Raw genomic sequence first — 14,067 nt, 5'->3', positions numbered from 1 at the left:
ATGGTTTACTCATAAAACGTTCACAACAGCAAGATGGATTCCCAGACAAACGCTCTTGCCCGAGCCGTGGCCCCGAAGGCTGTGCCGCGGAGGGGCCGGCGCCGGCACCGTCCCAGCGCCTTCACAGAGGTACATCTGTGGATGCAAACTCCACCCTGCAGCTGCTCCTACCATGAGAAGCAAAATTCAATCCAGACAGATAAAAGGAATTTGGAGGAAAAGAGACAAATGTTTAACAGCTCTTTTCACCTCGAAGGTGAAGCCATCTGCAGCCATGCCACCTACTCCAAAGGAAAAAGATTTTTTTTTTTTTTTCCCTAAATGTGCCTCATTACTTTTAATACACCTTCACTTCCTTTATTGCATATACTGCATTTGTAATTTCCACCAAGGAAAAACAAACCATAGCTTAACAACCTTTTTCCAGAAGTGTTGAGAAACCGATGAATACGTAGTGTTAACACATTTATTGAATATGAACTCAGGAAGGGCAGGGCAAATCCACAAGCTGTTTCTCTGTCCTGTTTTCAAACATGTGTTAGCACTTACTGACATGGGAAGAACTCTTTCGCGGAGTTTGAAGAAGTACAGGCTTAAATCATGCCAGTGTCACAGCAACAGCCCCGACATGTGAACCTTGGAGAGCTGGGAGGCCCAACAGCAACTCCCCAAACTTTGCTTGATTAGTGAAAGGTTTCAATACAATAACAACAACTAGGCTGCAGCCTCACAGGAGGAAAAAAAAGACCAAAAAACAGGATTTCTAGAACTTCTTGTTTCTTGAGGGCCCAAGAACATAATCTTCATCTGCACCCCAGGGCTGGCAAGAGCCCAGAAGAGCAGGGAAGAAGCTAAAACACAGCGTGAGATCACCACCATCACACTGAGACTGAGCTCATTAAAGGAATAAGAAGCAACGAAGGGGTGGGGGCGGGGGGGGAGGGTAGAATAGTACGGAGATTGCTGTCTGTGATTCAAGAAGCAAACAGCAGCACATCGCATCCTGCCGCACATAACAGTCATCCCATGAATGAGGAAAGCAGCAACAGCAGAAATGCCCTTGGTCCCCTCTTGGTCCATCCCACACAGCAGGACAAGCCCAGCCTTCGCAGCCTCCTCATCCCCATTTCCAGGAACTGCCGCTGCTCACGCATCCCATTCTGGGTCAGCTATAGCGGGTTTCTCCTGCTACTCCCAACGCTGCCTCCTCCCTGAGCAGCAGGTCCTTCATTCCCAGCTCTTCCATCCTCCTCCTCATGACCACAATTCAACAGCCTTCTTCCCCAACGCACCTCCCTTGCTGCTTCTTCTTTTCCTTCCATTTTCTTGCTCTTCCCTCCACTCCCCGCCACATCCAATTTTCACTGCACCCAGTCCTCAATCTCAACTGACCCTTCAAACATGTTTATTATTTCTCAGCTGCTCTGGCCTGCTGACCCAGGTCCATTTGGTACCAACACACCAACTTCCCACCCCAAACAGCACACATCGCCTGCAAAATCTGAAAGCAAGTTCCTTCAGGTTGCCTCCTGCATAGCCTCATTCAGATGAGCTTTCTGGGACACTCACTAAGGTATTTCACACAGACATATTTTTCCAAGACTCTCTTCTATAACTGCTGTTGCAGAGCTTGAGGAGGACCCGTGCTGCTGAATGGTGGGGGTGGCTTTCTCGTTCCCGTTACCTCAGTTCCCCTCATCTCATTACATTTGCACAGAGAGCTCTTCCAGCTAGAGCCACCTCTCTTATTTGTTCATCCAGCATGCAAACAGCTGGACACTAAGACATTACAATACATTTAACACTAACAAAATAGCTCCAGCTCTGCACCGGTGGAATATCACACCCCCAAGCCCACCACGAGACCCCCAAAACACCACCAAGTCAACGGGCACCCAGGGCAGCAGCTCCCAAGACTACGCAAGCAATGAGAGCCCGCGCATAGGCTAGGCGGCTCCTTTGTGCGGGAAGGAGGAAGAGAGAGTTAATTTTAAACAGACAAACAATAGCTCATTGACTGGTTGACAGCAATTAGTAACCAGAGAGCACCAGGCACGTTTCCTGTAGCCGGGTATAAAGCCTGCTGCCCGCGTCTTTGCTTTTGGAAAAAAACCAAAAGGGTAAGAACAGTTTACCTGTGATCTTAACAGCAGAACTGCTTAGACCTGAGACGGCAGAAGACTGTTTGATCCCTCTAAGGCCATACACAGAGTGGTTTGCCCACTGCTGAAGTCTGCTCAGTTACAAAATCTAGTCCCTCTTTCCCCACCTTACAGGGCAGGAGCCTCCCCTCCTTTGAGATCTCCTCCTTCTGGGATGACTTGACCTCAGGATCCTTCCTCCCCCCAAAACAGAGGTCTGGTCCCCCACTGTCAGAGGAGCATCACCCTTCTCAACAAACAAGACTAAATATCACAGTGGTTTATGTACCTACTTAAAAATCTCCAGATGGAGAGGAGCCAGTTAAAAGAAAACAATGAATAAACAGACTTCCACTGTACAGACAGCAGACAATTTGTTTCATTATTGTTGCAGTGAGTGGGAAAGCACAAACAAAAGCCCACAAGTGGGATTTTCCAAAGGAAGTGTGTTGGTGGTTGCTCCCTCCTGCTTCTCCTCAATCACTCCATCCCCACCACGGGCAAGAACAGGACTGAAACCAAGTCTGAACGACTGGCTCTCAGCAACCGCTTCTTCTGCAAAATTTGAGGGACCTTCCCACTGTTTTCTGCCCTGGTTGGTATAAGGTTTGGTGCCATCCCCTTCTGGAGAGGGAAGAACGAGGCTGTGCCTTCATCTAGACGTGAGTGGCAGCAGATAGACAAAACCACTGGATTATTTGTATGTTAATGATGCAGTTGTCACGGGGGCACTCGCCAGAGAACGGGTTGTAATGGCAGAGCTCTCTCCACCACACAGATTTATTCAGAAGCACAAACACCACGCAGCTCTGGCACAGCAAGCATCAAAGGCCCAACAGGTCTCTGCTCTCAGCCCTCCTGCGGTCCCACAACACCTGGAGCTGCCTCCTGCAGGGATAAATGCACTGGCAGCCAGGACTAGCCCCACGGTCCTGGGTGTCACGGACACGGGGGACCCTGGCACATGAGCAGGATGAGGCCTCAGGTCTCTGCTCTTGCAAGCAGTTTCCAATAAAAGAGTTAATACGAGATGAAGGTCCCCAAAGGGCAGTTATTCTGGTAAAGCGGAGCGTCCTGATGGTCTGCCAAATTCTAACTATAGGAGCGGTGGGCTGGGCACCTGCGGGGCTCATCTTTCACCGTTCGCCTCCGCACTGCCCAGAGCAGCACAGAGGAGACCACCAAAAGCTCTCCCTCACCCCTCCTGTGTCATACCCGGTTATTAATACTTCCCAGCCCCGTGTCCCGCTGTCCCAGCACACCTCCCTGCTAACTCCTACCTGGAGACAGTGGCTGAAAGCCAAGGGTTATCTGAACAATGAAATCTGAATTCAGAAATGAGATTACAGTGTTTTTTTCCCCAGTTTCAGCAGTTTGGAAGGTATTTGGCCAATGCCCCCACAACTAGTCACTCTGACTCAGCCACAACCCAGTTATTGGAAGTAATGTGTGCACCCAGGAGTAACAACAGGGCTCGCACTAGAAGATCAAGGGCACCCTGGGATGCTTCAAAGACGCAGGCCATGACCACGCATTATACCTGTGGCTACTTTGCCCAACACAGACATGGAGCCCACAAACAGGGGTCCCTCTCCAGACCCCCTGCCCGGTCCCCACGCTGCAAAGGGGTGGGTGCACCACGGCCTCGGGGACCCCTGGCCGGCTCCTGCTGCCTGGGTTCGATTTCTTCCTGCTCATTGTCCCAAAGGGGTTTCGTTTTACACTTCTATATTTGTTTTAACTTAAATGCTAATGGAAAAGTCAGGGGGAGAGGATCGGAAACGGGACTCTCGGCATTTAATAGCTTCCCAGATGCTGGCTTGGGCTGTGCCATTTTGTACAAATCTGTCACTTGAGCATTGAGAACACCAAACCTACTGCCAGCCCAGCCCGGGGATGGACCATCTCACATTTGTCTCCTGTATATATCATTCCTGTACAACAAGAGTTGCAGAAGCTTCCTTGCCTTCCCTAAATCCAGAGCGTGCAGAAGAAAGGGACAAGACTTGGTTTAAGTGCAACAGCAAAAGCGCTTGTGAAACGCAGGGGCAGGAGAACAAGCAGTCGCTTGCCAGACTCAGCCCCGCAGGGCAGAGGCTCAGCGGCCCCTCTGCTGACAGGGGCTTGGGCTCTGTCTGCCCTAATCACCTTGCAACCAGCCTATTGAAAAAAAAAAAAAAAAAAAAAATCATTTCTCGCCCCAGAAAGGCCTGGCACAACAGTTACATCTTCTGAGAGATTCAGGAGGCGTCTTTAATAAGAAAATCTAAGAACATCTGATCTAGGAAGCAAGAGAATAGCGGAAACGCTGAAGAAGAGTTATGGGCTATGTCCTGTCCCTGCTCCAGTTCCTCAAAACAGCTGAGCAATTTCCCCAAAGCATTGCTTGGCTAGCACAGACGCCGGCATGGAAAACTTCAGCCGGAAAGGGCAGAAGAGGTGAAAGTTCGAGTTTAATAAATGGGACCAAGCAGTTATGCAGTCTTAATGTCACCATTAATCCTATTAATGTTATTAATCCCTAGGAGAGGGAAGGGGAGGTCACTAACTGGTGAAGATGAGTCAAGGCAAAGGAGATTTTAAACACACACACACACAAACACAGAGACTTTTTTTTTTTTTTTCAAGCCCTGACTGCTATAAGCACGTCTGTGGCATGAGGTGCCATCGCAGTTGCACAGCTCTGTGCCTTTCCCACAGCTGTCATTGTCACAGAGGGAAACACTTAGATGACCAGAGAATCTCACCCATTAATTTCTCAGTGAAGCCTGTAAACATGTATCTGAGGTCATGTGTGCCAGAAAAACCAGCAAATCTTCACCTTAAGAACATCTAGCAATGGGGAATCTGACAACTCTCAAAGTATTTTTTGTTTTATTAAAAAAGCATTTCCCTTACTGCTGAAAATATATCCCTTACTGCCACACTGGGATTGGATTAGTTGTTTAAATTACAACTGGAGAGACCCCCAGGAGCATACAGAGCCATACTGTAAGCAAATATTTAGACAGGATATGTAAGATACGGGACTCCAAAGCTCCAGTCTTCTCCCAGTGTCTGCAAACCAAACACGCGCAGGAGGATCTGACTCTGTCGCATTACGCAAGAGGAGCCAAAATGACTTCTGGTCATCCCTTTGGGGATGGATAATCAGCAGCTTGTTCCATGTTCCCGATTAAGAGGAGATAATACATTTCTATACGGCTTTGGTGTCAGATCAGAGCAATTCTGGCAACAGTTCCAACGGCACACAGCACTCCGGCAACAGCTGATGCAAAGGCTCCAGAAGCCACGGGGCATCACAGCCTCCATCCAAAGGACGTGCCGCCACTTCGACTGTCCTTTAGCAGTGGCAACTGCTGCAAAGGTCAAGCACATAAGGGAGGTTTGCCTCTCCTCTCGGACCTGAATGTCAAGGCTGAGATTAGCAGCCAGAGAACCCGCAACAACGATTTTGAAAGAGCTGGAGGACACAGTTTGTTGCTTGAGCTGCATCCTGGAGTGGCCTTTTGCAGCATGCAGATGCATCACCCTGTGAGAGGAGCGTTCGTCCCACTTGCTGGGAGACCAGTTAAGTGAAGTGAATCCAGTCTCTGCAACAACTCATCTTGCCTGCTCAGTCCCTGTACACAGCTGCTGTGCAGAGGATTTCTCATTAAACAGAGGAAGGTGCATGGCTCGTTTTGTGTCAGCTTTATTTTCATTTGAATGGATTTAGCTGCTATCAATGAGGTAGCTCTAAAGAGCTTCAAATGCTAAAATCAGAGCATGGGCCAATGCAAAGGAAGAGCCCTGGAAGGGATCGCGTGCTTTTCCAGTCTCATACCGAAAGATCAGGACAAATACGTGGGTCTTGATCACCTCCCTCTCCTCTAGGTTGGGCACATTACACCAAAAAAAGTGGGAAGAATTATGTTGGACAAGGACAACTCAAACATGCAAGACAGAACAGACCACAGCTGACCCAATAACCAAGCACCAGGACCAAAGGAAGGAAACACCAAACCACAAGCAGACGATAACTCAACAGGAGGCTCTTAAAAACCAACCAACAAAACTACCACAGCAATCTCGGGCAGAGTCTGAGAACCTCAGACCGGAGACTCCCCAACCTGCCCCAGCCACCAGCAAGAATGCTGCTGAAGAGGGGGTGCCTTCAGCCTCCAGGTGACTGGGCTGGAGGGAGAAGGGTAGTCATGATTAAAAGTCTTCCAAGAGGTAAATGATGGAGGATGGTAATCAGTTAATCTAAAAAAATCCCTAAATCAGCTTTGTATGCAGCAAATGAAGATTGAGATCTGATATCAGCAAATGCTCAAAGACAGGGCCATTAGGCTTTGGGACAAGCTGAGGAGGTTGCTAATTCTCCTTCATTAGTTTCGTACTGGGCAGAGAAACACCCTTCAGGGACAGGCTGGGCACAGTAAATCCAGCTTCCAGCAACAGGATCACACCATCCCCTTCCAGATTTGCCTGTGAAGGACTCCAAGGGCTAAGATCAGGATGAGACAAGCACAGGGCACGCTGCAAGGGGCTGACGGAAGAACCATGCAGCACAAACAAAACAGCTCGTACAGGGCTCCCTGTCAAAGCTCACCCATTTTGAAGCCTTGTGCTTTGACAGATATCCAGCTCAGCTTAGCTTAGTATCTCCCTGCCGTCATGCAGCCCTGCAGCCATCTCTCACCCTACAAACGGGCAGACACACCTAGCAATACGTCTGCACCACGTCAGGGATGCTAATACAGTGAATCGTGCTTTGTTTTCAATGCTGCATTTCAAAAAGCCTCGTCGTTCATTTGAGGTGAAGCAGATGCTGTTCCTCTGGTCTCTTTGAAAGGGCTTATCTATGGGCTGGATTTCATTAAGTGTCTTGTTCTGCATTTAATAAGCTTGCAAGTCTAGACACTTTGGTTCTCTCTCTATCACCCCTTTGGTGTACCAGCAGGTAGAGACAACAGAGGTTAAGAAGGAAATATTTAGCTAGCAGATTTAGATGCTATCAAGATGATTGCGTAATTCCACTTTGACTCACTGCAATTTCATACCCAGGGACTTTTTTGCTCACCTGAGTGCCAACTCCTTTTGAAAGAAAGGGGTTGCTACCTGCTGCAGCAGAGTAGAGGAGGTCCCTGGGAGGTTCAAGGAACAGACTTCGGGATATCAGAAGAATATCCATGTTGAACCAGTGACTGAACAAGGCAGAAAAAGGTCCAGAGGAGCTGTGCGGTGGAACTGCCCTCTACTACCAGTCGCCAATGACAATGTACAAGCAGAACAAAAGCCTCAGCAACGCAGGCCACCTGACTCTTCAGATATTTCCATGTGCAACTGGGCGTCACCTCATTCCCCAACAAGGACAACCCGGAGAGGAGCCTGATGCCCTGCTCCTCCCTCCTGGGGATGCCCAGGCGCAGCGGCCACAGTGACCAGGAGCACCGAGACACCTGCAGAGCCCCATGGGAACTGCCACGACCAAGAGCTCAGCAGCAAAACCAAGAGATGTTGCTCAGACCTCAGATAGATGCTGTGCCCAGTGCCTGGGCACCGACTTCAGCTGTTTGCAAGAGGGATGTACCAAGGGGTTCTCAAAAGAAAGGTGCCTGGCTGCAAGGTGGGCAACACTGGAAGGGTGTGTGCCAGCTGCCTCCGGAGGGAGTTTCTTCCTGCAGCTCCCATGAGCCGGGCATGCCCTATGGAGACCCAGTCTGACGGGACACTGCTGCGGATCCGAGGACAATGCCGAGACCACTCATTTGCTTATCAGTCAGCAGTTAGGGTCACTCGAGCCATGGGAACTCAGCCGAGACTTTGTTCATTTTGCTTCTGACCCTGCATCACAGTTGAACCCTCGGCCTCCGCACAAAACCAGCTCTGTATTTATCTGCTGCTCTGCTTAGCCCCAAAGGCTAAGTGAGATGGGTATGAATCCTGTTGGTTCACAACACGCTGGGAAAGCAATTTTTGTGGATTGGGGTTGCAAGATGCGCTCGTTACAATTACACGTGCTGCAGGGATGTACCAACAAAACTAATTGCAATCTCACATTAAGAGCAAAATGTTTTTTCAAAAGATTAATCAGAAAGAAAGATCTCTTTCTTTGGGAAACAAGCAGCCTTAATCAGCAAATATTTCTCTCTCACAAGATTGCAAAACAAGGCATGCTCTGCCCTCCGAGCCATGAGTCATGAACTTCCCCAGCAAAGGGGGAGGCAGAGCAGAACAACTGCACAGAGAACAACAGGATGGGAATTTTTTTACATTTTATCCCAAGGAGAGAAAGTTCAAGGTCTCTGCACTTACCATCAAACTTCTTGTATCGGGAACTAAACATGGTTTGTAAGTGATTGCTAAGCTCTACGACGGCATTTCTGAAGTCATGTTTACTCTGCTGACTGTACTTCTCCTCCATTTCTTGAGAGCAGCATGTGTAGCCTTGCGAGCAGACTTTCAAGTGGTCACCTGAAAAGCAGAGAAGAAAATATCCCGAGTTAAAAGGATTCTCTGTGCAAGGGCAAAGAGGTTGGCTTGCGAGGCAGGGGGTGCGAGGACCTGCAGCACCATCTCCTCCCAAGGAGACCCCCCTCACTGCAAGCGCTGCACCAGGCACATCAAAACCTGATTCTGTAGAGGAACTTTATAGCAACACATGTAAATACCACGCCTTGTCTTTCTGCAAGAATATTAAAAAATGTCCTCTTATTTATTCAGTTAATAAACAGAATAAACAGATACTCATCTTGCACAGCATAATTTGAAGAACCAGCAAATGGACCTGTATATACTATGCTATCTTCCATGAAGTTTTTGCTGAGTATTTTAATTACTTCCAATTCATTTGGTTAACACACAACACAGTATCAATAGCAATGGTCCTTTTTGCACCAAGATAAATCCTTTTTTCTTCACCCCCCACCTCCAATTATCACAAGAGAAGTAATCTCTCTCAGTAACAGTTATTACTGATATTAAAATATACTTGCTTTATGCAACAGCTCATGAAAAAGCTTTATATTTCCCAGCTCCTAATTTTACAGTGTTCTGTCATCATCCTGGGCAAAATTCAGTGCTTGTTTTTGGAGAATTCAAACAGATTTTTCTTCCTTCACCCTGAAGGATAATTCTCTCCTAAAAGACATCTGGCTCAAGCTGGTTTGGTCAGAAGAACCATGAAGTGCTTCCGTATCTACCATAGCTCCGTTTCAAAATTTCACAGACAATCCGGGCACAGGATCTGGCCCTATACAACGCTTTTAGAGCATCTCGTTGCAGTGCAGGATGAAGCTGTCCCCTTCTAGCACCACCAATAAAACACTGCTGTCAGGTTTTGTTGGCCACGACAAACTCTTTGCGTAGCAATCCTCAGCTCCAGCTTCTCCGACAGGTCCCACAACACAGCACCATCACAGGCAGGCAGGCTGATGCTGAAGCAGTGTAAACTTGGGCAAATTGTGCTAATCTTTGTCAACGCTGAAGATATGATCAAAACAAGCAGTTAGGATGAGAAACTCATCCTTCCAAGTATTTTAAAAGACACAGCCTACATGTAAGCTGCTGCCTTCTCTCCCATTTCACACCCTGCTGCCAAACCTTATCCTTCAGCCCAAGGAAGCAGATGGAGAAGCAAAGGCTCTTCCCTACCTGCTTGCACCCTAGAAGCCACCAACAACCTCCAACCACCACCAAGGTTCAGACACTCACAGCGAGAGGTGCAAAGAACTTGTCAGCCCCCTGCACAGAAAATAACCTCTTCACGACAAGCTGTGAACCAGGCACTTACTGAAGAGCCATCCTACCTGCTAGAGCACCAGAAGTGGGTTTAGAGAAACAAAAGCGATTTTTGCACAGTGCAAAACAAAGCCTGCTCTAACACGAGCGGTTGCTTCTCTGCCTGCCTTGTGCAAGATCTCACAACGTCATTTGCCCAGCTAGAGAACCTTTGCATCACTTTGCATGACCTTCTAGCCCAGAAACGTTAGTTATCTCTCCTTTCAGACACTTAAGGACCATTTTAAAATAAGATATAAATATTTTTATATCTATCTATCTATAATTCCTAAGAACCTCTCCTCTAAATCTATTTTCCTTTTGAGTTACAGGGTTTGTTTGTTTGTTTTCCCTGGCATTACAGAGAGACCTTGACCAACAGATAATTCTGCCACAGCTAATTTATTGCACAAAGCCGTCCACTGCTCTTGAATTACGGAAAGCTCAAAGTCTGTTACGGGAAGCAGCACTGCTTAGGCACAGCCTTCAGAAAACACTGAAAAATCTCGCTGTCTCCTTACAGATATATTTTCCTTTCATGGACTCTATTTCTTCCCGTCTCAGAGGAGCACCTCCAGCGGCAAACACACAGCATTAAGGGGTGCAGCACTGAGGGATGCAGCTCCATTTAGCTTGATAAGTCATTTAGAAGAGAGCAAAAGGTGCACCCAGGATTTTTGGATCCTGCCCACCAAATCCATCCCGAAGCACACCTGGGGACTCCTCTATTAGCCTGCCTTACTAGCAAGCATTAAAAAAAGAAAGTGCCCAAGCGCCAGCACTTCATTTCACTTCGAATCTCCTTGCTCTGGTTCCAATTCAGGACTAAGGCTCTTTGACACAACGGGAAACAAATAAAAAGCGGCAAAGTGATAACTGCAGCTAGAGCAATGGCTAGTTTTACAGTGTCAAAATAATTTCATTTTAAAAGTGTTGAAACAGGGTTTTTTTCTGAATTTCTTGGGGGGGGGGGGGGATATGTTGGAAATATGTTGCCTGAAACGCACTTCATGATTTCAGTACCATTTCTGTGATGCATGCCTGCCTTTGGTGGTTACGACTTACATACTTCCCATTCTTTTGTGTTGGAGAGGTAAGCCTCTACCCTACTTGGCAAATTCAAACCTACTGACAGTGGGATTTCCTTTCCTAGTTACACTTTGCAGACACTTTCGAAGTTGTCCACAGATGCCCTTGGATCCCTAAAACAGTGGGTTTTTTACAACTACTGCAATTTATTTATGATTAAAAACTAAAAGCCCAATGTATTTCACAAATACAAGTAACAGTTTTATATCTATTTATACTATTTATTTATGCTATTTATTATATATATATTATATTGTTTATTTATACTATTAAACTAAAGTTACCATCCCACCTAACGTTACAGAGCAAAATAATTTTTCTTCAATCCCCCTCGTCCCAGATTTGCACGGTGCCTCCCTGGGACACACGTGCAAAGCCAAGCAAGGAGAACACTACTGACAGTAAATCAAGCTTGAACCGATCCTATTTGGTTCATCAGTAAGAAATTATGCTCCAAAATGCAACTCAGACATTCAAAAATGAATGACCAAGCAATCTAATTATGGAAGATATTTCTCAGTCATGTCAGCACTATGTGGTCTTGGCTTGTGATCAAGAATTAGCTCTGTCTGGAGCTGAGGAGCTCCGACTACTCAGTGCTAATCATAGGAGGATGCACTGTGTTACCCAGCGTTAAAAAACGCAAAGTTTAGGGCTGTGGGCTGCTTTTCTTGCAGTTTTCTTACACCACAGTGGGAGATACCAAGGGAAAGGCACTGGAAGACCCTGGGGCCCCTGTATTCCCATGGGGAGGGTTGTCCTTACCACCTCCGCATCCCTGAGAATATATCCTCACTTAAGCAAAGCAACAGGCACTGACATGGTTTGCAAGAAATCTCACGTCTAGCCGTTGTTTTAAATCAGCTAGCAGAGCTGATCCGTTGAGCATCCATCCACAGGACTCAACCCACACCTGAATTTGCAGGGAGAGCAACGCAACATCCCAGCGTCCCATCGCCCGCCCGGGTGATGGATCCATCACATGCCCCTTCAGCGAGCAGCTGTGGTGTTGGGAACTGCTTACACCTCCAAGGACAGACCCCGAAGCATGGCACCATCAGACAACAGCTTCAAAACACAACAGTGCTACAACCACGGCATACAGAGGAACAAAAACAAAGCCTGGAAAGCAGCTGCTGCCAGTGGCCCACATGAGCATGGACCAGTTATGCCCATGCAAAACACCAACCTAGAGCCAAGACCAAAGACAATGCCCTTCGTTTTTCCAACTGGCAGTGAACTCCTCTAAGGAAAAGGAGTGAAAAATATGAGTATTTAGGCCCACTTAAACAGAGATTTAACGTTTATGTATATTGTGTAAAGAACACTCATGGTGTGCACTCACTGTCAAGGACACATTCGGCAATAATTATTTCCCAAGTTAAAACTCATCAAACAATGCCCATACAAGGCAACTCTTCATCTACTGTTGAGTGTTAAAGACTCGGCAGCTTTTGTAATTTATCACCATGTGAGCACAGCAAAAATATAACTCTGCCACAGCTTCCTTTCAAGTTAGGCTTTTTATTGAATTGTTTGGCAGGGTGTGCAGTCATCACGTCGGGGGCTGCATGGCAAAGAGAGCTTAAGTAGCAGAGAGCGACTCCAAATATCTACCGCATATGCACACCATCGCTGCAACTTGTCATGGATTTTCAGCAGATCTTTCCCATGGCCTGTCACAGCAAGACTTTCTCTCTATTTTATATTACATACGAATACAGAGAGAGAAATGAGGGACCAAAATTACAAAAGACACTTGCTCCTTGGCTAGTTAACAGCACACCTCTGGGCAACGGAGGTGGCGGTTTAAAGATAGAAATGCAATGGTACACAATGTTACCATCTGTACATCCAAGGAAATGTGCTCAGAAAGGTAATCTTGCAAACTTATGATTTAAGCCATTACAGAAATGCCACATTTAGCAGACTCCAGGCACACAGAGTTTCTTCCAAATCCAGTAACTATTTTGCAATGTGTCGGAAAACAAGTTTTCATCGAATGAGTAAGTGTGCAGCGCAAACTCAGGGGCTCTGTGATCTTGAAAAGCAGCTCCCTTCACCGAACAATTTTCCAAGACCTTTTCAAAATGTTGTTTCTGGATGCCTAACATGCCTTCCCAGCCCGCTTCTCCTCGCCTTGACCAAGTTCATACTTTAAGTATACCTAGCTGTAAAACTAGCTAAACTTTCAGGAGTGGTTCGCTGGGAGGCGGGGGGCGGGTATTTCTTTAAAACACTCCTGTACACAGTCTAGCCCTTCATTGCAGTTCGGTAAACAAGCCAAAAGCAGTTTATGGTCTGAGATGTTACTGTTGGACTTTGCTCCCCTGTGAGAAAACAGGCTGGGGTAAGCCAGGCTGGTGGAGGAGTGGGAGGCGAACGCTGCTGGGGGACCGGCAAGCAGAGCCACCATTTCGGCCTCACGCTCTGCCTCTCCCCTCCAGCACACGTCGGCTTCTGGCATCTAAAAGAGTTTTATGACTTCCTCTGAACCAGCTACCAAAGGAATCCCGGACTGTAATGCCGGGCTCTAATCCGATTTCACACTAGACTTGCCTTCTAATTATCACAGAATATTAGGCTTCCACCCATCATATATAATTGACATGCTACCGAGGCTTTACAAAACCCCCAACAAAGATGACAAGAAACACTGGCATCACCCCTGAGCACAGCTCTCCTGCTCCGGCCCCACGTTAACAAGGGGCGAGAAGAAGAAAGAAATGTGTGAGCCTGTGATCGGCTCCGCAGAGTCATCGAGACAGAAGAGGCTACCGAACCATCCACCGAATCTGATCACCTTTAATTGTACCCAAAATACCAAAATCTGCCATTTTCCTGGCTATGAAACAAGCCGGGGATGCTCGGCACCCTCAGGAATGGCCCGTGAGGTCTCGCCCATTTGCAACAGTGCTGCCATAAGCCCTACGGGCTATCGGCACAACCGCACATCCCACAGCCACAACAGTCCCTGCACCCCAAGGCAAGGCTGGGTCACCCCCATCACTGCTTATGCCGCTTTTAGATATTTGCTAATGAAGAGCACTACGGAAACGCAGATAGTTTC

The 14,067-nt window shown here is 47.3% G+C and overlaps 1 protein-coding gene across 1 annotated transcript in view; it reads right to left on the bottom strand.

Moving 5' to 3' along the window:
• Window positions 1-14,067, bottom strand: part of GPC4 (glypican 4) — a gene marked incomplete at its 5' end in the record, with an annotated part of 68,429 nt that overhangs the window by 28,419 nt on the left and 25,943 nt on the right. Inside the window, one exon of the mRNA XM_082322979.1 lies at window positions 8,445-8,603. Within this exon, the coding sequence (XP_082179105.1) occupies window positions 8,445-8,603 (159 nt within the window). The remainder of the gene's footprint in view (window positions 1-8,444; window positions 8,604-14,067) is intronic.

This window comes from Platalea leucorodia, assembly GCF_965183815.1.
Source record: "Platalea leucorodia genome assembly, chromosome: 10".
NCBI classification, from domain to species: Eukaryota; Metazoa; Chordata; class Aves; order Pelecaniformes; family Threskiornithidae; genus Platalea; species Platalea leucorodia.
The sequence above is the reverse complement of the archived record's forward strand: the minus strand, read 5'-3'. Positions and strand labels throughout refer to the sequence as shown.